Source organism: Octodon degus, unplaced genomic scaffold (genome assembly GCF_000260255.1).
Source record: "Octodon degus isolate 3935 unplaced genomic scaffold, OctDeg1.0 scaffold00070, whole genome shotgun sequence".
Lineage (NCBI taxonomy): Eukaryota > Metazoa > Chordata > Mammalia > Rodentia > Octodontidae > Octodon > Octodon degus.
The window spans coordinates 4,889,811-4,912,267 of NW_004524646.1; the positions used below are offsets into that span (position 1 = coordinate 4,889,811).

Consider the following 22,457-nt stretch of genomic DNA (forward strand, 5'->3'; position numbering starts at 1 on the left):
TTCTTTCTTTCTGGGCCAGCTCAGCTCACCCTGAGTGCAGGGCTGGCATAGCATGTGGTGCTGGGGATTGAACTGCGCTCCCCTGCACCTGCCTAAGGTTGCCTACGCAGGCACTTCAGACTGCGGAGCTATCTCTCCGGCCCCAGATTTTGATTTCTTGATGCTTGCCGTCCTCTCTCCCGCTGAGATTCAGCAACTCTGTCTGCTAAGCGATTGCCTCCCAGTTCAACCCTTTCAAGGTCTGAGATTTTATTAAAGAAGTGACATTTTCTTTCAAGTTTATCCCCTTGGAAAGCCTAATAAACATCCTCTTATGAGCAAGGAGAGCCTCCAGGGTGCAGTGATACACACTGTGACTATTTTTGGCTCACCCCGCTCCTTTCCAGAACAATCTTAATTAAATGCAAGGTGCCAGTAGTTCTATAGGAATGTGCCCACTGCCTCTCAAAGTTACTCTGATTAATAGCAGGGGCACAAAAGTGTCTCCATAACCAGGTCACATGACATAACACAAATGACTGTTGCTATTTTTAAGTAATATTTATTAGAATTCCTTGGTGCGTAATAAATTCAATTTACAACTGCTTGCATCCGATTTACACATGGACTCCTGCAGCTCAGGGCATTAGCACACTTGGAGGAGAAATGAGTTTTCTCTTGAATTCTCCCATTCCATTTCTCCTTGCTAATGAGGCCAGATTGCAAAAGTCTTCAGGAGAGAATGTCTCCACCTCGCTGGTACAAATCATATTAAATGCTCAAATTTTTTAATTATCACAGAGGCGCACAGCATAAATTCATGTTAGATAGCTTGGGGCAGAGCTGGAGAAAGACAGTGAATCATCCGTGCTCATGTGAGCAGGCCGTCTCTGAAGAAAGGACAAGAGGAGGAGCCTGGACAGGACTTGGGCTACCCAGAACTTTCTAGGGAGAGATCTGGAGGCCTTTGAGCAAATCCAACTACAATGGGACTCCTGAAGAGCCATTAGGAAGTCCACGCCAGAAGCTCCGAGGCCTGGAACCTCATTCTGCTGCTGAGTTTCACTAAAAGGACCTCCAGGCCTCTTAATCTGATATCTTCCATTTCTCAGCCTGAGGACCAAATTCAAAAACCCAAGTCAGTTGGCAGGCAGCAGATCTGCCAGATCTTTTGAACTGTGTAGGGCAAAACCCAAAATCAAAGATATCATGTAGAAATTTAAATCCCAAGAAAGAACAAATTTGCAGTCATTATTTTTGATGAAATTCAGAAGAAACTACAAGCTAAGTGCAGTGTTCTGTAATACAGGTATACTAATAAAAGGAATGTAATTTTTTTTTATATATTTTTTGGGGAAGGGTCTACAGGGTGTTCAGGGCCTCACTACTAGATTGGACTTGCAGTGATCTGTTTACAGCCTCCCAAAAGCTGGGGTTACAGGCTCACCCCACGACGCCCAGTCTCAACTGCAGTCTCAGCGCACCTCAGGGGTGGGGTGGCAAGGTAGGCCCGGGGATCGAACCCACTGGCCCCTGTGCCTGCTTGCAGGCACTTTAATCCGCTGAGCTATTTGTCTGGCCCCAGGAATGTAATTCTTTGTAGAGTAATATTTTGCTTACTTTGGGTTTGAAGACAGTATCCTTTAGCATCAAACTGATGGAAAATGCTTACCCATCCCAACCGCTCTCAGCGTACGCGCTGTGCTGGGGCAGGCAGTAGGCTGACTCAGGCCTTCAGGCTTGATCTACTCACCCCTAGCATGCAGTGGACTCCAAGAGCAGGGGCTGTGCAGCCAGACTGCTTGGCTTCCAGCGCAGCTGTGAGTCACGTGATCTCAGGCAGCACTACCCACAGCCAGGATGCTGCTGCCCAGCTTCAGCAGTGTGCAGGAGGAGTCTTCACTTAGTGGTGAGCCCGGAGGATCATGCTGATCCATGCACGCTCTGCTGGCCTTAGTGGCCTTGCTCCCTCACCTGTGGGTGGCTGCAGGCTGGCTGCGCTTGCTCACAAGCTGAGGCTTAGCTGCCAGCTGGGTAAGGTGGCCTTGGCTGCATAAGGGAAAACTGGAGTCTATTCTGTGTATCTTTTACCTTCTGGCATGCTAGTTGGGTGAGTTCTTCCCTACCCATGGGCAGAGAAGCAAAAACAAGCAAACAGCTGGATAGCACCTTGCAAACCTATGCTTACCACACACCCACTAGCATCCCATTGGTCCAAGGGGCCTCTCTGCACAGGGCACAGAGTCGGAGTGCAGAGACGTATGAGTCGTATGGCGACAGGACATGTAGCATGTGTTGCAGTCAGGATTTTCAAGGCAAGAGATTTAATTCAGGACATAGAATTTATATGATTATCTTATAATATGCACCCAGAAAGTCAAATGCAGAAGTGTGCAAGAGATCTGCCTATCCATGCGCTAGAGCTGAGAGCCTGGAACCCACAGCAATGTCCTATACCAGCAGGCTGAGGGAGCTGCACTGGAGCCAGGAAGTGATACTCAAAGTAAAGAGCAGAGCTCCCCCGAAGAGGACCGCAGCCATCCTCAGCAACAGCAAGTCCCAAGCTCCTCTGACAATGAGAACAGCTGAGTTCGTGTCAGGAAAGCCAGTGCAACCAGCTTCTCCAGGACAATCAGCAGCACACCACCCCTCCCTGTGGTTCACCTTTTGTGCTGTTGGCAGCAACTCTCAGGTGGGCACTCCACACCCAGAACCACACTGATTTAGTTCAGCTGGGCGTTCCATGTTGCCCATTAGTTAATCCACCACATGAGGGGACTGTCTTCGCCCATTTTGCATGGCTGTAATAAAACACCTGATTCTGGGTGAGGTCTAAAAAAGGAATTATGTGTTTATTTGACACACAATTCTTGTGGCTGCAAAGTCCAAGAAGTGAAGTGCTAGCATTTGGCAAGGGTCCCCTTGGCCCAGTCGATACATGGCAGAGAAACGGGAAGGGCAACAGCCATGTACAAATGAATGAAGCCAGGACCACGTGGTGGCTTCACTTCATAATTCCTACACTGGTGAGAACGAATTCACTCTTGCAAGAACCATTGCTCCTGGGAGACAAGCACTAACCCACTCCCAAGTCCCCAGGACCCAGTCACCTCCTACTTGACCCACTTCTCAAAGTCTCTGCCATCTTGCCACCACCGTGTGAAGCTTTAGGGGACAGACCTCATGCAATGCACAGGAGGGGCAAACACCAGCTCGCCGATACAGCTTCACCTCTGCCTGATTCCTATAGAGTAGTGCCAGCAACAGTAGCTACCTTCACGGTTGCCAAGCCTGGAACTTCATGAGCAGCCAGAAGGTGCTGGTCCCTACCACCTGCTTTGCTTACTCTGAGTAAACCAGCATCATAATTGTAATTGTCTTGCAAGGCTTATGCATTCAAAGGATCTAGGAATAAAAGTACCCAAAAACCCACTTACTCTGGGGCCTTTCTAAATCTTCCTATGCTCAGGTGGGTCGTGGCTGCCAGAGGAGTCTAGATGTGTGTGTTTTAGTGTCCTGCTGTCCTGGCTAAGGTCCTGAAGAGAGACAGCGCTGTGTGTCCTGGGCTGTCTAAATTGGAGGTCATCTAAATAGGATGGTGGGGAGCCCGGGAGATGGCTCAGTGGAATAAGTGCTTCCCTGGCAAGTGCAAGGGCCTGAGTTCAATTCCCGGTTCCGCCAATAAATAAATAAATAAATAGGATGGTGGCGTGTTCCTTAGAGCCTGTGCTCACGCCCTCTCAGAGCTCAGTGTCGTGTCCTCCTTGGGTGGTGAGAAGGAGGGCTTCGCTTCTCTCTCAATACTTCACCCAGCACCTGACGCCATGAGCGTTCCACCTTGCCTCTCTAACCTGAGCTCCGTGAGGCTTTCTCCATCCTTCCTCAGCAAGATTGTGTCATCATGAGGAGGCTTTTTGTGCCTCCTGTAGGAGGAAAGTGTCTCTTTCTGTTTAGAACAGAGATCGCTTTGAGCGTCTCATGGGGCATAATGAAGCATCCTTCCAGCAGTAATGCCTCTGGGGTTGCTGTTTCTTGTCCAATGTCTATGTCAGTCAGCTTTCCCATACCGTAACAACCACCCAAGGCAAACAGCTTGTAAAGTGGAAAGGTTTGTTTTGAGTCCTAGTTTTAGAGAGGTCAGTTTACAGTTGGTCTGCCCTGCTGCTTTGGGGTTTGTGGCAAGTCAGGACACCATGGCAGCCGTTCATGCTAAAGTCGTGTACCTCCTGGCTCGGTAACAAAAGAGAGTAAGATGAAGGGGCTGGCTCTTAGCACAACCTTCAAGACCACATCTCCTATGACCAGAAGAACTCTTCCTAGGCCCCATCTCTTCAAAGTTCCACAGCCTACCAGGAGCACCATGAGCAGGGGACCAACCAAGGCTTCAGCACAGGAGACTTAGGAGCCATTTGTGCAAACTGTAGCCATGTCCTAAGACAGCCACGTGCTGCTTTTAAGAAACCTAACACATGAAACTCCACAATGCAAAACATTAGAAGACACGACTGGAATTGCATCTGATTGTTCCTCAGTATCCATCTCTTGCTCAGTAGCAGTGGACTCCATGGCTTTAAGCTGGACTCATGGCTTCTGTGATTAAGAAATGTGTTCTTGAGAGCTGCTGAGAATTCAGAAAGTGCTCTTTAAATACACAGTTCATTCTCTCTTCCTTTTTCCTGCTGGTTGGAATGTGGATGTGATGGCTGGAGCCTGAGTAGCCATTGTGGACCATGAGATGAAGAAGCCCTATGTGCTGTAAATGCCAGACCTTCAAGTTAGGAAAAGCATGAGCCCCACTCTGTGGAGGACTATACTAGCACAAAGTCCTTTTACCAAAGAGAGAAAGTGCTACCATGCTTAAGTCCCTTTTGTAGGCATTGCTGGTTTTGTATAATATTTTAAAGTTTATAAATCCTTTACTATTTATATTTTCTTGTGATCTTCCAAGCCAAGCAAGTAATATTATAGATTAATCCTAGCTTAGAGATCAACAGGTCAGGAAGAGGCTCTTACTCAGACCTGGGCAGCATGACTACAGAGCCAGACTCTTCACTAGCACTCAGTTCTCCAGCTGTCCCTGGCCACCCTCTCCCTGCTCCTGGTGGCTGCTACAGTGGTCTGTGAATCACAAGGGTTTAATGCTGCAGAGCTTGAAGCCACTCAGCACTTCCCCATCTACCCCAGAAGCCCCAGCATGGCTCACAAGGCCCCGCAGGATGCAGTCTCTCCCTCCAGCCATCTAAGCTCTTACTCTGCTGCGCCCGTGGCCAAGGACACAGAGTCAGGGGACAGTGGCACTGGCACTGGCACCCAGTCCTGCCAGATCCAGAGTCACACAGAGTGCGCTGTCCTCCTTCCTCGCTGGCCTCCAGTCTGCAGGCTTTCATACCCAATAGGAGGAAGACAAGGAAGATGCGTGAGTCTCCAGGCACAGACTTCAAACAGCACCGTGGAAATCAAGTTTGCGATCTGCCTAGCAGAGTTGAGCTGGGGGAGGGGATGCCGCCTGGACCAAGTGCTGAGAGCTAGGCTTGGGGGGCCGCGAGGATACTGCCAAGCAGGAAAAAGGTAACGCCTTCCATGTAGCGGAAGGTGCAGGTGTGGGAGGTGGAAAGCGCAGAATGTGTGCAGGGATTCAATTGGGTCCACCAGGCACAAAGTACCACGATGCCCAGGTGCAGGCACTGCGGGCGCTTCCTGGGTTTGGCAGGCTGCGCGCATATCCTTCTCTGTCTTCTCCATGGATCTGAGGCCCTGATCAGAGGGCAAGGTCCCTGTATTAGGCGGTTCTGCTCCCCAGTACCCAGAGTCAGGCACTGAGCCTGAACTCCGTACACATCTGTGAAAGCCACAAACAAGCAAAGGTGATCTCAGCTGTACTCCGGGGCAGGACATCACATGGTCCCCTGACATCAAGATCTGACAAAGGAGAAGCCATGAAGAACAGCTGTGTCTGGGCCAATCAGCGCTCATGCGAGGCAGCAGCGGATCTCCAGGCTCCTGAATGCTTCTGACATTTCTGCTAAAGTAAATGGCAAAGCCCTCTTTCCCTGAAAAATCTACAAAGCTCAGAGCCAGACGAGTTTCCAGGCAGAAGCCATTCAGTGGAAATCCCATTGTAAACAAGAAGATACAGAATTCAACAAGTCCTCCCTTGGATGAAAAGCTACCCAAACATTTAATCATAAGGCAAGATGCAAGATGCAAAACTCTGAAAATTGTCTCTGTTTCCATTCATTCACTCAAGAAATATGGATCGGACCACTGCAGGAGAGTTGTTGCTCTAGGTTCCTGGAATTAGGTGGTTGGTTTCTTAGTCTGAGTTGTCCCCAAAGCAGAACATGAGGCTCAGACTTGGAGAAGGTGACTTACATGCAGCATGAGCCTGAAGGTAATAGGAAAGGAGCACAGAGAAAGGGCCAGAGTGGGAGGAGAAGCCAGGTAAGCAGGGGCGAGGGGCCAGTTACTGCTGTGCGTGGTGGGCCACTCTCCTGGGCCCCGAAGGAGTGGCCTAGAGTGGATCTCAGAGCCATCGCTGCAAAGGAGGCTGGGGCCGGTGCTTGTGTTCAGTTCACCCTGGTTCACTCTGTTTTTCTCTGTGAAGTGAGCTTCTTGGGTTCTCAGGCAGAAAAGCACAGAGCTGCTGCAGCAGGTGCTTGGTAGTGGGGGCCCCCAGCACACAAAGGGGCATTGTGGCTGCTGCTAAACCTAGCCATGGGCTGGGGGATGAAGACAGGATCCCCAACCCTCCCTTCAGGGCTGCTCCCTCTCTAGTGAAGGAGACAGACAGTGAACACAGCAGAGGAGTAAGACATGCATGTATCTAGAAGCTGTAAGTCCCGGAGTAGAGGGAAAACAAGTCAGAATTGCAAGGGCCAAGGGATGCAGACTGCGATTTTAAATAGGGCAGTAAGGGTAAGGCCTTGGTCAGTTTTGTGCGTCTGCCACAGAATGCCCGAGGCTGAGTAATCTGTGGAGAACACAGGTTTATTTCTGACAGTTCTAGAAGCTAGAAAGTCCAAGACCAGGTAGCTGGAAGGGGTGGGGCCTGGGGAGGGCCCTCCCTCCTGTTCCAGATGGCACCCTGGCTGCCTATTCACCAGTAGGGAGGGACAAGAAGAGGGAAGGAGCAGAACCACAGTGGAAAGCCCATTTTGTTACAGTATGCATTCACTCCAGAGGGCAGATATTCAAACCATAGCATTGGGTCTTGTTAACAATATGGCACACGAGCAAACTTAAGGAGGCGAGGAATGGGCCTGCTGATGTTCAGGAGGGAATCTCTAGGCCAAGGGAACGGCCCGGCTGAGGTCCTGATGCAGACTCAGCCTTGACAGTTTGAGAGGGGGCACAAGAGAGCAGGGAAGGGTGGGGAGGAGACCCTTGCCTGCAGGACCACAGCATTTGACTGGCCCATTAATAATGCCTACTAACTCTCAAGTATTTACAGAGCTACATATCAGGTGCTGCCAAGAGCTTGAATCCAAAGAAGAATAAAGTGAATCTCTTCCCAAGGTTGTCACAGGTTGGGGACAGTTAAACTTACAAGTAGAAAAGGTGGATGTGACTAATTGGCCCACTCTGGGAAGGCCCTGGGTCAGAAGCCTGGTAAGCACGATTCCTACCATTTCTCACTACAGCCCCACATGAGGACATTTACATCCTCAATTTATAGTCAGGGAAACTGAGGCTCAGAGAGATTAAGGGAACTTTCTGGGTTTGGCCCAGATTCAGGTAACACCAAAATCAGAGTTCTTTCTGCAAACACTATGGCTTGCCACTTCCCAGACCATCTACACTCCATATTAATCCATTTTCTGTTACTAGAACAAAATACACAAAGTTGGGTAGTTTATGAAGAAAAGAGATTTGCTTCGTTCACAATTTTAGATGTTGAAAATAAAAGATCAGGTAACTACCCTAGCTGGGGCTGAATGGCAGATGTCTCATTGAGCATAGCAGCAAGGCAAAGAGCCAGGAGGGGGGAAAAAATCTTAGTTCTTTATTATATAACTCAGATTCATAAAAGTAACTCAAGCCTCTGAGAGCTACCTTAGTCCTTTCCAAGGGTAAGTCAGTCTCCAGGGACCTGGGATGTCTCACTAGGCCCCACTTCTTACAGGTGCCACTACCTTTTAACCACACAGAGATTATGCTTCCAACACATGAACACTTGGGGCACTAGCCCCACCCCACCCATGCAAGCTTACATAATTCGAGTCCATTAGGAAAGATGCCATGATGCTACTGGAGAGAGAGAGGACAGGAGGGAGAATCAGCCAAGCTCATGAGAAGAGAGGTTGTGCTAGGCAGGAGGAGAAGCTGGAACAGAGCAGGGAGGTGGGAGACAGCAAGGTGCACACTGGAGGCTCAGGAGCTCAGAAGTATAAAGGCACTGTGATGGGGAGGGGAGGCTCGGGAGAAGGAGACACTGGGGCCATATGGGGGAGTCTGGTACGGAGTTTCAAGCAGGAAAGAGAAATAGCCTTATCTGCAGCTTAGTGGTGTGGCCATTTCTCCTCCATCATTTGAATGTGAGAATTTGGAACCAGAACTGGTTGCCTTCTTTCAGGCTTCAGATTCGCCCAGCATATGTTGGTTCCCCATTGAATGGATGCCAGGGAGCTGGTTCCACCCACTGGGCTGGCATTTGGACTTGACTAGGTTAGCCAAGGGAGCGGCCAGCCAAGTGGTCCTAACAAATGTTCTCTTGGATCCTGACTGTCTGGACAGGAAAATGACACTGCGTCAGCCATGGCTCCCAGGCAAGCCTGACTTGACAGCTTTTTCTAAAATCTTGGTCCAGGAGAAGACAGGGAAGATGCGAACAGTGTAGAGTTTAAAAACCTGGGCTTCCTGACACCTTCTATTTCCCATCTCCATATGTAGGTATCTATATAGATGAAGAGATTTGGACCAGCTCATTGTCGTAGAGGTAACTAACCCAGTGTGAGGAAGGGCAAATCTGTTCCTTAGGGTACAAGTCTGGCTCAGTGTAGATTACTGCAGGGCAACCTCAGGACAGTGATGTCCTAGGCGAACCCCAAAAGAGATCTGGGGTGTCCCCTCCTCACATCTGGTCATCCAGGAAGATATCCTCTCTGGACAGACTTACAGCTCTCTAATATATGACCATGGACAATTATATAGTTAATTAAAACTGAGGACATGAACAATTGGTAATACCAATGTCTTTTAAAATGACCATATGTTTATTTGTAGCATTTCAAAACATCATCTGCATAATTTCAAGTTTTAATGACAAGCGCTCCTTTAGCAGTCAAAAGCATTTTTAAATTTTCTTTGTATTTTTCTACAAAGATCTCTGATGCCCATTAGCTCTCTTGCAAGCTTAGCATTTTTGCTTCTCTATCCTTCCAAATAGAGATAGACTTTTTGAACAATTACTATGTGCTAGGTTATATGAATTATAGCAGTTAATCCTCCTCAAAATTCTGTGATCTAATTATATATAAATACCATCAGAATTCACTAGAGGCAGGGGAAAGAAATCGGACTTAGGCCTTGAGAAATTTTCCCAAAATTATACATTTGGTGAGAATCAAGTGCCCTAACTTTGGAGCCCAGATTCCTGACCAGCATGAGACTCTCGCTGCTAGGATTTTTCCCATCTTAATAGACTGCTAGAGGCCGAAGGACGCCACTTGAATGTGAAAGGAGCCACAGCTTCCAGTTCTCCGCAAGTATACAGCTGTTCAGGGACACACGACAGCCTGGCTGCCATGATACTCTACTTAGTTTAATGTCTGTGGCCACAACCTCTGCATCCACAAAACCTTTCAAAACTTGCGTAAATTGGGATTCTCTGGACAAGGGAACCCAGCAGCAGACATTATGTGGTTATGAGGGTGAAACCCCAGGTTAGGAAGAGTGGGGGAATACAAGAGAGGAGGCAAGGAAAGAAGGGAGGAAGGAAAAAAGAAAAAAGTCTTTTATTTATTTGGTGTACAGGGTCTCACTATGCAGCTCAGACTCATAGTGATCCTCCTGTCTCAGCCTCCTCCCCAGTGCTGGGATTACAGGCGTGTACCACCATGTCTGGTTTCGGTGGCCAGCACAGTACAACTGTGGGTTCCCAGGCCAGGAAGACATGCAGTACCAGGGATCAAACACTGGTCCTTGTACCTTCCAGGCAGGCACTTAGACCGCCAAGCTATCTCCCCAGCCCAAATATCTCTATTTCAGATCACAGTGTTCAACAATTTCTCCATCAGAACCTTGGCTTGGGCACAAGATATCTATGTGGCTGTACATTTAATCTCCTTTTCGGTTCCGCTATCCTTTAATCAGATCCTGAGTTTAATTTTCAATATAATCTGTCTGTGGATTTCAAGAATATCCTTAAAGCTTTTATAGACATGGCTTAAGTTAGAAAATAGCTTCCCTAGCCTATCATTTCATTTTTACAAATCCTCCAATATTGTCTGAAAAAAATCTACCTAACAAATCTCCCCAATTTTTATGATTGCCATTTCTCCCACACTGAGCAACACAGTAGCCACTTGATCTCACAAAGCTCTGCTTTCTACCTACACTTCATCCCAAATAGCTGCAGGTAAGTCCTTAGGTATGTCACTTACAGCCCTACTTACCATCAACTCTGGGACCTTGATTACTTATAAATTGACAGGAAATCCAACTCCAACACCCCATCTTGAAGCTGTACTTTTTAGTGTCACTTCGGTACTAACTGTTCCTTAAGAGACAGAGCATGAAGAAATGTTTATTTGCTGTGATGGTTCATCTCAGTTGTCTACCCAACTAAATGAAGAGATACCTAGAAAATTAATTCAGCACACTCCTGCCTATGTCTATGAGGGTGTGTTCAGAGGTCACTGGGCTCTGAACTGCCTGGAGAAGTCCCACCCTGAGCGTGGGTGGCACTGTCCAACAGGCTTGGGTCCAGATAGAAGAAAACAAGGAAGAGGCGAGCTTAGTGGAGTGTACACGCTCCGCTCTTCCTGAGCAGCTGATTCTTTTGCTGTTGCCTTTGCCCGTAGATAGCAGATAGATAGCAGACTACAGATTCTCAAGTCTTTGAACACAAACTTGCACCAGCAACTCTCTGTGGGGTTTGCAGGCCCGCAGCTTAGGACTGCATTATTGGTCCTTCCTGATCTGAGGTTTTTAGCTACTCAGACTGAATAGCTACTGGGTTTTCCTGGCCCTCTAGCCTGAAGAAAGCCATTGTGGAGCTCCCCAGTCTTTGGTTCTATAAGGCAACCTAATAAACCCCCCTAGCAATTACATACGCACTGCAGTGTTTTTGTTCTTCCTGAGAATCCTGGCTTACACACTTGCTGATACTTTATTGAGGGATAAAATCCTAGTGTAAAAACAAAAACAGGGGAACGGGAAGTAGGGAGGGGAGCAAATACAAAGCTTTGAATTACAAAGCTGGCCAAATATCAGAAGAAAACATTGCCACTTTTCAGTCACTTACTGGACACCTCCTGGCGGGTCAGCTGGCACCACTGGAATCTTTATATTGGGTTCCTTTCATCCCTTGCCTTTTATTGGCTGAAGTTTTTCCCTAAAGTTCAGTTCCCTTGCATTTCAGAGTAGAGCTGCCAGGTAACCTCTCTGAGCAGATCTTGTGTGACATGGTATGGGTCCCCACCTAGACCCAGAAAGGGAAAGAAGAGACACATGAGACTGAGCTTGGCCTTTGCTCCTTCCAGAGTTGGACGGGCCAGGAAGGTGAGAAGGGTCAGGTGGCTCTGAAGAGGTGCCTAGGTACACCAAGTTCAGGAGAGGCCTGTGGAAGACCAGAATAGATATTGTAGACTTTCCAGCTTAGGACACCCGCCCAAGCCTGCCAGTCTGGAACTTCTAATTGGGAGCTAGTGCTTCCAAATCCCAGCAGGGCTGCTGTATGACTCTGGCTATTTCACAAACATCTATGAGCTTCCCAAATGGGGCAATTGCCTTTATCTCCCTGAGTCATGAAACCTGAATTAAAATCTGATGCAAACAACATTTTCAAGTGGCAGGGCTGTAGGCAGACCCCAGAGACTTCGGTCACATCTAAAGAGTTAGGCCCTAGTCCGAGGAAAACGCTGGCTTTAGCTGAGAAGGCTACTCAGTGGTGGCTCCACGCTGTGCTTCACCCCCTTTCTCCAAACCCTGAATGAGTCACTTAGGAATCCCCTACCCCCTTCCACTCCCTCTTCTCAGACAGTGAAGGGATCCGTTTTGCTCCCTGATTTGTACCCAGCAATCAGTGCTCTGCCTGGCTTCTGATAGGCGCCCATGAACACTGTTTATACAACGAATGAATGAGTGAATGAATGAATGAATGAATGAACGAATGATCGTCTGGGCATTTAAATGCTTTAAATGCTCCCTCAGCCTTTTCCTCTTGTCCTGGAAGCCTTTATTCTCTCCCCCTCGGGTCTACATCCTTCAGTGCTCTTCTTCCAGTGCAGGCCCCTTTCCCTCATCCATGGAAAGCCAGAGAACCCCGCCACACCCATCGCCCCCCCCCCCCGGAAATGGGAGGAAGGGACGATGTCTCATTCATTATTGTTCCCTAGGATCTCCCTGGTGAGGTGCAGATCCGCAGAGTACAGAAAAGAGTGCTGCGCCTGCGACTCTAACATGAAGAAAGTTGATAAGACATTGGTCTGAAAGCTGGTTTGCAGAACAAACAGTTCGCAGAGTGTGGGTTTACAGGAGGGGGCAGAAGGGTGCCCTGGAGACCGAGAGAAGGTACTAAGTAAATGTTTCTTCAATGAATGAGCTGAGATTTGACTCTGCTCTGCGTCCTAAGCTCCTGGCACACTCGTCTAGCTAAACACAGGACTGTCCAGGTCTTGGGTGGCCTCACTGGAAGCCCCTTCCCCCACTCATAGCCGCCCCATCAATCACAGAGCTTGCAAAGCGCTTCTACCAGACCACAGCGTCCGCGCCGGCCTGCGATGCTGCTTCGGAAGCGAGGAGCAGTTTGTCTACCGGAGACGTGATCGGGCTCCTTTTGGAACAACCGACTTGTTGATTATCTCGCCTCAAAGAGGAGTTTGCTGATGTTGAGGAAAAGCCACGGTGGAAAGATCCTCCCCCGGACCGTCGCAACTACCCCCCGGAGGCAGCGCAGAGTTGGAGCAGTGGCCCCAAAGCCCGCGCTGCAGAGGGGAAGGAGGATAAAGTACGTGGCCTCGGAGCGGCGGCCTGACCCTTACAGCCCTGGGACCGTAGAGCTGGTGGGGAACGGGGTTCCGCAAAGACGGAGAGCAAGCTCTGTAAGTCGGGCCCTGACACCTTCTCACAGTCTCGGGGTAAACTTGGGGGAAAGGACAAGCAAGGCGCAACATCCCCAGGAACTGGGAGTCCTCGGCCTCCAGGGTGAATAAATAAATTATTAAGCGCCCAATACACAATAGCTTCGCTAGATGGAGTCGAGGAATCACTGCAGCGGCGCTGGCGGCGGCGGCGGGGAGCGCGGGCGGGAGCGCAGCTCCGGGCGGGAGGCGGGCGAGGCTCTGGCACCGCTCACGTCTGTTTTCCTTTTTCGTGCATTATTTATTTCGCCTCCATCCGCGGCCCTGCTGCGCGAGCTGGAGCTCGGGAAAGACGCCTCTCGTCGCTGCCTCCCGCCGGCCGGCCTAAAGCGCACGTACAGCCCCGGCACCCCGCGCCCGGGGCAGCCGCGCGGCGCCAAAGGGAAGGGCGGGGACCTCGGCGGTTCGCTGAGCGGCAGTGGGCTCCCACCCGGCTCGCACCACTGGCTCTAGGCAGGAGGAGGAGACTTTCCACGCCTTCTGTGTCCGCCTCGGCAGCGGGCCCCGGCCCCCGCCCCGGGTGCGGGGTGCCGCCTCTCCCGCCCCACGCGCCAGCAGGCGCAGCCCGGAGCTACAGCGCCCGGCGCCCCGTGCGAGCGCGACGCGCGGGGGCCCGGGCTCAACAGCGCTGGAGGCCCAGGCGGAGCGCAAACTTTTGCTTAAGTGCCCGGCGCTTTTCCGCTGCACGTGAAGCCCCCAAGCGACAGCGCAGTCGCCAGGGTGAGGACCGAGGCCCCGCCTAGGGGGCGGGGGACTTGGGAGGCGGCTGGCTTTAAATGCCGGCCGTCTGGGCTGCTAGGGAACAGAACTGCTGCTGGGGGCTCGCTGACCTCTGTTCTCTGTGGCTAGGATCGGTTGGGGCCGCCGCCAGGCAAGGTGGCGTGCGGCATAGAAGGGACGCGGGCGGGGGTGGAGGCATGCGGGAAAACCCACGCTCAGAAGTGGGCGGCTGGGGTTCCGGGGGCAAATGCGGGGGCGCACGGAGGTGCAATTGTTGCGGTGTGCGCCGTGAAGCGGGGGTGGGGTGGGGGCAGACAGGGTGCAACCGCGAGTCTTTTAGTGGTGCTGTGCATACAGGGTCAACGAGTGTGAAAGCAGGAGTCGGTAAGCGTGAGTGAGGGTCAGTAGGTGTGTGCGCAGGGTGAGTGGCTCCCTCCAGGTTTGAGGTGTGCTCCTGGTGACGGTGGAGTTGTGTATGGTCTTTTGTGCGGGACATGGGGTTCAGGAAGTGTACTTGGCTGGTTCTTGCGGTGTGCCTGGGGACAGGTGTGCACGCAGTACATTGAGGTTGTGCGCCAGGATAGGGTGTGAGTTCTAGGATATGCAGAGAGTCCGTGAGTATGCAAGCTGGAGTGTAGATGCAGGCTTGGTTTATGAAAGTTTCGCGGAGCGTGGGGCGTGCCCTCCCGGTCTGGAGTAATGTGTGTGCTGGTGTGCGGGGGGCGATGGTGCCCGTGCGTGCCCCGCTGACCGGAGCCTTGCACCCCCGACAGTTGGCCCCACCAGTGGGCGCCGTGGACCGAGATGCTCCCCCGAGACCTGGTGCTGCGCCGTGGCTGCCGCTGGCCCTCGCTGCTGCTGCATTGCGCACTCCACCCACTCTGGGGCTTCGTGCAGGTGAGCTGGGAGCCCGCTGCCTGGGCTCAAAGGTCTGTGGGGAGGAGGGAGGTGTTGCTCCAGACAAATAGGGCCTGGGGACAGTTTAGGGAGAAAACAGCTGGTAAGGTCCTCCATGCTTTGGCCCTGAAAAGATAAAGAAGTTCAAAAAGAGGCTTCTTTTGTGTCCCAAGGCCTGCAGGACAGGGCCATGTCATAGAAAAGAGCGTAAGGCTCTCTATCTGTTGGTAAGATGTTAGTAGAGAAAACTGGGGACCAAGAAAACAAACTTAAGAAAAACGATCCCAAGAACGTGCAGTCTCCATTTCCCACCAGATCCCATTGCTGAACTTCAAGTTGGCTAAACTGCTTTTCAACACAGAAGGGGGCCATGTTGCTTGCAAGTAGTGGAACTGGGGATGCGGCTGGATAATGGGAGATAATGCGCACTACTTGCCCAGATATAAGAAGGACATGTCTATCGATCAGGGCTGCCTGAGAATGAATTCCTTACTCTAGGTCCCAGAGGCAGAGGCCAGGAAGCTACCCGCTGACGTTACCTCCTAGGGCCAGAGGGAGGACTGGATGAGACACTCCCTAGTGCTGCTCAGGACAGTCATACTCTGTGGTTGAGTGCAGAGGCGGTGGTGGTTGGTGTCAGCTCTGCCCTCCACTAGTGGGGGGATTTGGGCAGGCTACTTAACCTCTCTGAGACTTGGTTTCTTCTTCCTCACTATGTTAGTGGAAGAACTTGATGAGATACGGGAAGCAAGGCTGGCCTGGTGCTGCGCCTGGCCGGAGGTAAACACTGTCAGGTAGCTGCTGCTGCTGCTGCTGCTATTAGCTGACTAATAGTGGTGCTCTTCCTTTGGCCTGCGGGGTCTCCCATCAGTCACATGGCTTGACAGCTTCCAATTAGGAGAAGTGTTGGGGATACTGAAGGCCCTCTCTTGGGTAGCTGAAGACTCATGGTCTCCTGCTGGTACTCCAGGGTGGGGGGACTATTGAGGTGGTGACAGAGAAAAAAAAAAGGATGGGGTGAGGCTGGTTCCAGTGTGCTGAGGTCTGAGAGCCCCTCTAAATGACAGGACCCTGCTGGGAACCAGATTGGTCAGTCTTGCTTGGATGGTGGCCTGGGTGATTCCCCCACCCCGCCCTGGGACCGGAGCTCTGAGCTATCCAGCATCTCCAGCACCAGGCCCCGTCTTCTACTTACCTCTCTGCCTCACAACTGTTTTCCATTCAGAACAGACACATTTATTTAATGTGTGAAACTGTACTTGTTAGACTCAGCTGTGTGTCCTCAGTGTTTTGTAACTCCTAAACCCTTTGGCACTTTGGGACTAGTTTCCCTTGTTCAACTTCTAGCTGCCCCTCAGATGTACAGCTCACTTAATGTTTATATTTGTTTGTTTGCAGCTTTCTCTCTTAAAGCTTTTTCAGCTAGCATGGAGAGTAAGGTGATGAAGTGTCTCTTTTAAGACTAGAATTCCTTGTGCAACTTACCAGAATCTAATAGAAGACCTACCTCATGGCTCCCAAAAGAAATAATTTTGTAAAAGCAGCATAGTTTTTTAAAATGTCCTTAAGCCAGTGGCATACACAAGTGTGTGTGTGTGTGTGTGTGTGTGTGTGTGCGTCTGCATACTCTTTCTCAATACTAATAATTTTTCATAAAAATCAATTAGAAAAGGAATCTGCCAGATAAATAGAATGGGTAAAATCTTGGCTTGAGGCTCTGGAAAAATTAATTTACAAATGATAGGGACAGAGAAACCAGGGATAAGTGTTTTGGAATGAATGGATCTGGGTTTTAAGTAGAAGAGCCGAATCCTGGGGAATGCAGGAGGGAAGAGAAAAAGGAAGTGCGCGAGGCCATGTGTTTCTCTTTAAATGGACAGAAGAAAATCTGTCATGTCATAAGAGTTTCTCAAACACATAAAGAAGCCCAGAGCTATCTGTGCGTCCATGAGCGTTTTGCCAGAAGACTGCTCTAGAAACAAACGTTTAGGCTGATGGGGCCGCTGCAACCAAGTCCTGTGATTCACGGGGTCACTGATGGAGCAAGAGCCCTGGGGCTCCCAGAGCACCAGGTTCCCCTGAAATCACCGTGAAGCCTCTAGCTGCTGCTAGATGATAAGTGACGTAATGACTAAAGTCAGATGCTATTTAAATTGCCAGAAGAGTTGGTGGGGACATCCATTAGCCTTTCCCCCTTTTGCTTTAATGTCTTTGGAATTGAGATGCTGTGCTTTTGTGATTTAGGGTTCCTTTAAGTTCACTTCAGTTGATTCTTCTTCTTCTTCTTTTTTTTCAAGGGAAGAGGATGACAGGCTAGCAAATTTATTAGGTGTGACAGGAGTGTGTCTCATCAAGTTACTGTGGTGCTGGCCAGTCTCCATAAAAGATGCCAGAAGCCATCATCTTTGTGGTCTCTCATCTGAAGCAACTTCCAGGGAGACAGGCTGGGGTCTGGCCTGACGGGGTCTGCGTGCTGATGAGCTGCTACCCAGACCCAAGTGAGGCCAAGCCTTCCGCGGTCAGTCTCTACCGCTTTGATTGTTTAGTCAGCGTGTGTTAGGCATCCACTCTATGTCAGGCCCGGTGTTAAGGACAAGTGTCTTAGTGGTCCCTATTGATAATCTGGTCTCAGGGAGTTCCTTGAACAGGGGATTGTTAGACAAGAAAGCTCAGTAGTAGCAAATAGCTTGGGCCTGGTGTCGGAGTCTGAGACCCCTCAACTGAGATATAAAGTTTGAGGAGTCAGGATGCAAATGGGAATGAAGCCTCCGGGGAACAACCTGAGGGGCAGTGGAGGCAGAAGCACTAGGCAAGGCCCCTGTTTTAACCCCTAACATCATGTCGAGGATTGGGCTTGATCCCAAAACCCATGGAGATGCAATGTGAAGGCAGAGGGGGCACCATCCCAGACAGGCACATTAGAGAGCTCAGGCCTGCTCCATCACAAAGGATGGATTCAAGGACAGGCACAGAAAGGGACAGAGACAGTGGTGATGGTAGGTCGGCCGGAGTTAGCAAATAAAAATGTAGGACATCCCGTTAACTCTGAATTTCAAATAAACCACTGGTTAATTTTTAGTATCAGTCTATTTCATACAATGTTGAGAACATGCTTACGCTAGAAAGTCATTGTTGTTATCTGAAATTCAAATTTGTTGGGATAGCCTGTATTTTTTCTGGGAATTCTAGGTATGAGGCAAGTGCTGCCTATGCAGATCTGGTCGGGGCCTGGTTAGAACAATGGCACAGGGAACGGAGAGAAGCAGTGGATCTAGACCATTTGGAAGTGGTGTTCACAGGGTCTGCAAGCCACACTGATTGGCTAGGAGCAGAATGGTCATTGGGAAAGGGGTGCTGATTCTGGAAACTGGTGGCCATAAAGCACTGTGATTCCCAGACTATAGTGACAAGTACCAAATCCAGGTGACTCTAGGGCCTACCTGTGTCCTCTCTGCAGCCACAGCAGTGGCAGAACTCTGACCCCAAAGAGAAGGCCATGGCCCAGGGAAGGTAGGCAGGCAGGCAGAGACAAGGCTGGAACAGGGAGTGACAATGCCATTGTTTGTGGGGTTTAAGCAAGTTGCTGACCTCCTAGGCCTCAGTCTTTCCTAACAGGTGACTTTAGCACGTGGTGCTTCTTGTGGGACTTCCCAAGATGGAAACCGATGAGGTCAAGGGCTGAGACAAGCTCCCCATCCCCGAGGGCTCCTCCCTGCTGGAGGGACCGCACCACTGCCCATCAGCAGAACCCTAAAGTAGAACCAGAGCTGGAGCATGGGGCACATCCCATGTTCCTCTGCTGTTGGGTAGACCACTCCCCAACACATCTTGGCATGGAAACCAACTACCAGGCTCTGGGCAACTTCTTTGTTGTTTGGCTGATCCCCATCTCATTTATATGTGGCTAACAGGCCTCCCTTCTTGGCTGTCCTCTGGAGAAATGAGGTCTGTGTCCAAGACTGACACTCACGAGGACTCAACAGGCTACTTGTTCATCAAAGACTTACCTGCCTGCCTGCCAAGACACCCACAATTCAGCAGGGAGTGGCAGAGAAAAATGAAGCTGCACCAAAGTGACAAAGCAGCACGGGGAGGGTAGACCTAACTTGGGGACCATGGGGTTCAGGTCAGCCTGCCCTGGATGATTGGGGGAGACCTTGGTTTTGAATGATGAGGAGATGTTGGCCAGTAGATAAATAGCAAGAAGTTGCAGGCTCGAACTGGACCAAACAATGAAGAAACTCCAGTGAGGCCCTAGTGGACAAAGCAAGGAGAGCCAGATCAGACTAGGTCCTTCTGAGAGGGTGGGGAGGTAAGTGGGTTTGCCCACCCCTTCAAGCAGGGGCTTCCTAGGAGAGACAGGGACCCAAAGATTTTAAAAGTATAGTGATCTCCTTCCTTTTTCTCCTTCAGCCTTGAGACTTGGCCCCGATTTTCCTGCCTGTCTTGTCTCACATCAAACACTCTTCTCCATCTGTGCCCATGTATCCTCTCCCAAAAATAGGCCATTGTTGGGCCAGGTTAAATAAACGTGCTCCTCTTAATCTTGCCCACGTCAGTTGTGCCTTGGAGACCAGGAAAGTAATTGCTTTGGCCCTGGCCTGGGACTGGAGTTCACGCACTTGGTAAAGTGCCGTGGGAAGCAGCCTCAGCAGACAGCTGTGGGGGCACAGAGCTTTCCGGCAAATCCGAGTCAGAGAAGGTGGCAGGGCAGAGGACTCAGGCCTGATGTGGGAGCGCTGGGGTAGAGCTGGTAGAAACAGCACGATGTGTAAGGAGTTAATCATCTCCTTAAAATAATGAAGAAAAGGTTCACCGCCTGGGGATGTGCTCTCCCCCGTGGGAGAGAAGATTGCCTTCCAGAGTCTGACAGGCAGCCAGTGGTCTTTTTAAAACACTACCGGGTTATGAGTTGAAGCCTGTTGGATGCATTTGGGCTGTAAATCAGTCTACCTCCTGCTGCTACCCTGAGGGACCTCACCTGCCTCTATCTTGGCCACATGTGGTGGGAGCTCCCCAGCCCTGCCACCCACTCAGCAAAGGGACCCAGAGTGGGACTCAGAGTATCACCGTGCAGAGGCGGGCTACATATGGTGGTGGTGAGATTGGGGTTCTGAGTTTCTCCTCCCTCAGAGGTGGCAGCCAGGTAATTAACCTTAACCACCACTGAGGTGGGAGTGACCTCCAATTCTTCTCTTTGTGCCTTTAAATCAGCTTGTTTCTTGGGACAGGCACAGAGCTTTGATGTGTGGCCTTCAGGCCGTCAGCATAGGCAGGTATCCTGGCAGTCAGTCTAGACTAGCGGTCCTCACGCTGCCCCTCTCATGTTTCTCCCAGAGGCCCAGCTCCACCCGAGAAAGTCTGATTGACTGGCTTGTGGGCAAGGCTCAGGCCAAAGCATTCATTAAAGCCCAGCTAGGACTTGGAAGCACTGGCTGGGCCCAGTCCCTACCTGCTCCACATGAGGAGACCCAGACTGGTGCTGGGGAAATGTCGGGCCAGGGTGCCTGAGATTTGGGTTCCACTCGAGTTTTTTTACATCCATTCTCCTACCCTTACCCCTTCCACCAGAGCTAGGTGGAATGCTATGTTTGAATGTTTGAATGCTAGGTGTTCTAGACATGCTGTTTAAAACAGTAAGGGGGAAACCGACCCTTGGCTCCACCCTCCCAGAGCTTGCACAGAGCTTGCAGCTGAGTGGAAAAGGCAGGTAGGATGCAGGCAGCCACCAACACAGATTTCTGCCCCCAAAGAGTGGAACCTGGTGCTGGAGCGGGGGTAGCCTAAAGGAAGGGGTTCTGGCCTGGTAAAAGAGATGGGTGCTCTGGTGGAAGGGGTAAGGGTAGGAGAACTTTCCAGGGACTGAAACAGGATGTGCACAGGCCAGGGTCCAGGAACTGAAAGGACAACATGAGGGCAGAGCAGAGGACACAGTGCATGCGATGAGCCAAGGCAGAGAGGTGCCCGTGGTTACACTGCGCAGGGCTGAGGGATATGCAGTGATGAGGCACTCAGAGTGAACTGGAGAGGGTGGTGGGCTGTGTTTCCCACAGGGCTACTCAGGCACCACACAGATAGCACCAGGCAGGCAGCTTTGCCTCTTTGTCATGTAAGACAGTGGGTAGAGGTCTGGTCAGGTAAGGCTGTTCTCCAAAGTAGGGGGACCTTGGCCCAGGATGACCCCAGAAAAGTAGCAGGAGATAGGACTGGAGCAAAGGCCAGGGCTCAGCCCTGTCCTGTTGGAAGGAAGATGGGGGATGGTTGGGCTTAGGATGACTGCAGAGTTAAAATGAAAATGTGGTCAGCATCTAGCTGTGACACCCCTGGGCTCCAGGAGCATCATTTTTGCCTGGGCTTCAGTTTCCTCTTTTGCACCATGGGGAACGTCTGCAGGTTAACTGGGAGTAGCCTTTACTAACATCCAGGCCACCTACCCAGAGTCCCAAAGCCAATCCTTGGCAGAGCTCAGAATAAACCTTGGTTGGTCTCTGCCCAGCTGCCAGCTTCCAGTAGCATCAATCCCTTTGACTTGTCTATTTTGCCTGCCATGGCCTTGGGGAAGATTCCTAAGTTCCAGCCAAGCAGGGGTCCCGGGGGCGGGCCCATTTCAGCTTCCAGTTGCTTGGCTTCCTCCTGCATCTCTTGGGTGTGCTCATGTCTGCAGGTGACACACGCTGAGCCCCAGAAGTCCTGCTCCAAGGTGACTGACAGCTGCCAACACCTCTGCCAGTGCCGGCCCCCGCCCCTGCTGCCACCCCCACCCCCACCCCCGCCACCTCCCAGACTCCTCTCTGCCCCAGGTAGGTAAAACCATACTCTCTTTTTTGGAGGGAGGGTGACTCTGGTTTCCTGGGCCCAGGAAGATCCAGCGAGCAAGGCCGAGGACAGCCCTGCCTCCTTAGTAATTTTCCACTGGCCGAGCGGGAGGGAAGCCAAGGCCCAACTTTTCTCTGCAGTCTGCAAAATGCCTTTCCCACAGCACGCTCCTGCGAGATGGAGGAGGATGTTTCTCCATCGGTTAATCGGATAAAAGTCAATCTTCGTTTGATGAGTGACCCGGCCTGGATTGTTCCGAAGGCCAGCCTTTAAAAGGGGCAGCCACTGGGTACTGTCTTAAACACCCCACCCACACATATGGTTTTATTTTTCAATTTTAATTCATGCTTAAGGAAGCAGTTTGTACAGAACCAAAGGCCAGACTCCAGGGGCCAAGTTTCGTTCGTGCCTCTCAGCCGCTTGCACCCAGTCCTGCTCAAGCCTCCTTTGACTTGTGTCTTCTCCGGATGATTGCATCTCTGAACAATTTGATTGCCTCGTCATTCAAACAAAGGAGCATTTCTTTAGCTACAAATGGCCTCAGCCCTGACCTCTGCTCGGTGAAGTCTTCTGCTTACAATTGCTAGTTGATGAGGTCTCTGAAAGGAGAGTCTGTATTTTAGATGGATCACGGACATCTTGGCTGGTAGGATGCCTGCGATCATGTCCCGGATCCACTTCACTAACCACATCTTTATGGAATTATTTTGGGTGTATTTTAAGTAACCTTGGCAAGGCTTATTA

At 50.7% G+C, this 22,457-nt stretch overlaps 1 protein-coding gene across 5 annotated transcripts in view; it reads left to right on the plus strand.

The window, feature by feature from the left end:
- The first annotated feature begins 13,533 nt into the window (after positions 1-13,533).
- Positions 13,534-22,457, plus strand: part of Prima1 (proline rich membrane anchor 1) — a 52,638-nt gene continuing 43,714 nt past the window's right edge. For 4 of the 5 annotated variants that reach the window (XR_002821907.1, XR_002821906.1, XM_004635146.2 and 1 more), the window contains exons 1-3: positions 14,085-14,156; positions 14,774-14,897; positions 21,562-21,697. Coding sequence is in view for 3 of the 5 variants with exons in the window: in XM_004635146.2 (XP_004635203.1) it covers positions 14,805-14,897; positions 21,562-21,697 (229 nt within the window). In the remaining 2 variants the exon portion in view is untranslated. Of the gene's footprint in view, positions 14,001-14,084; positions 14,157-14,773; positions 14,898-21,561; positions 21,698-22,457 lie in introns of those variants that run through there. The other variant, XM_023719674.1, reaches the window with a different exon arrangement.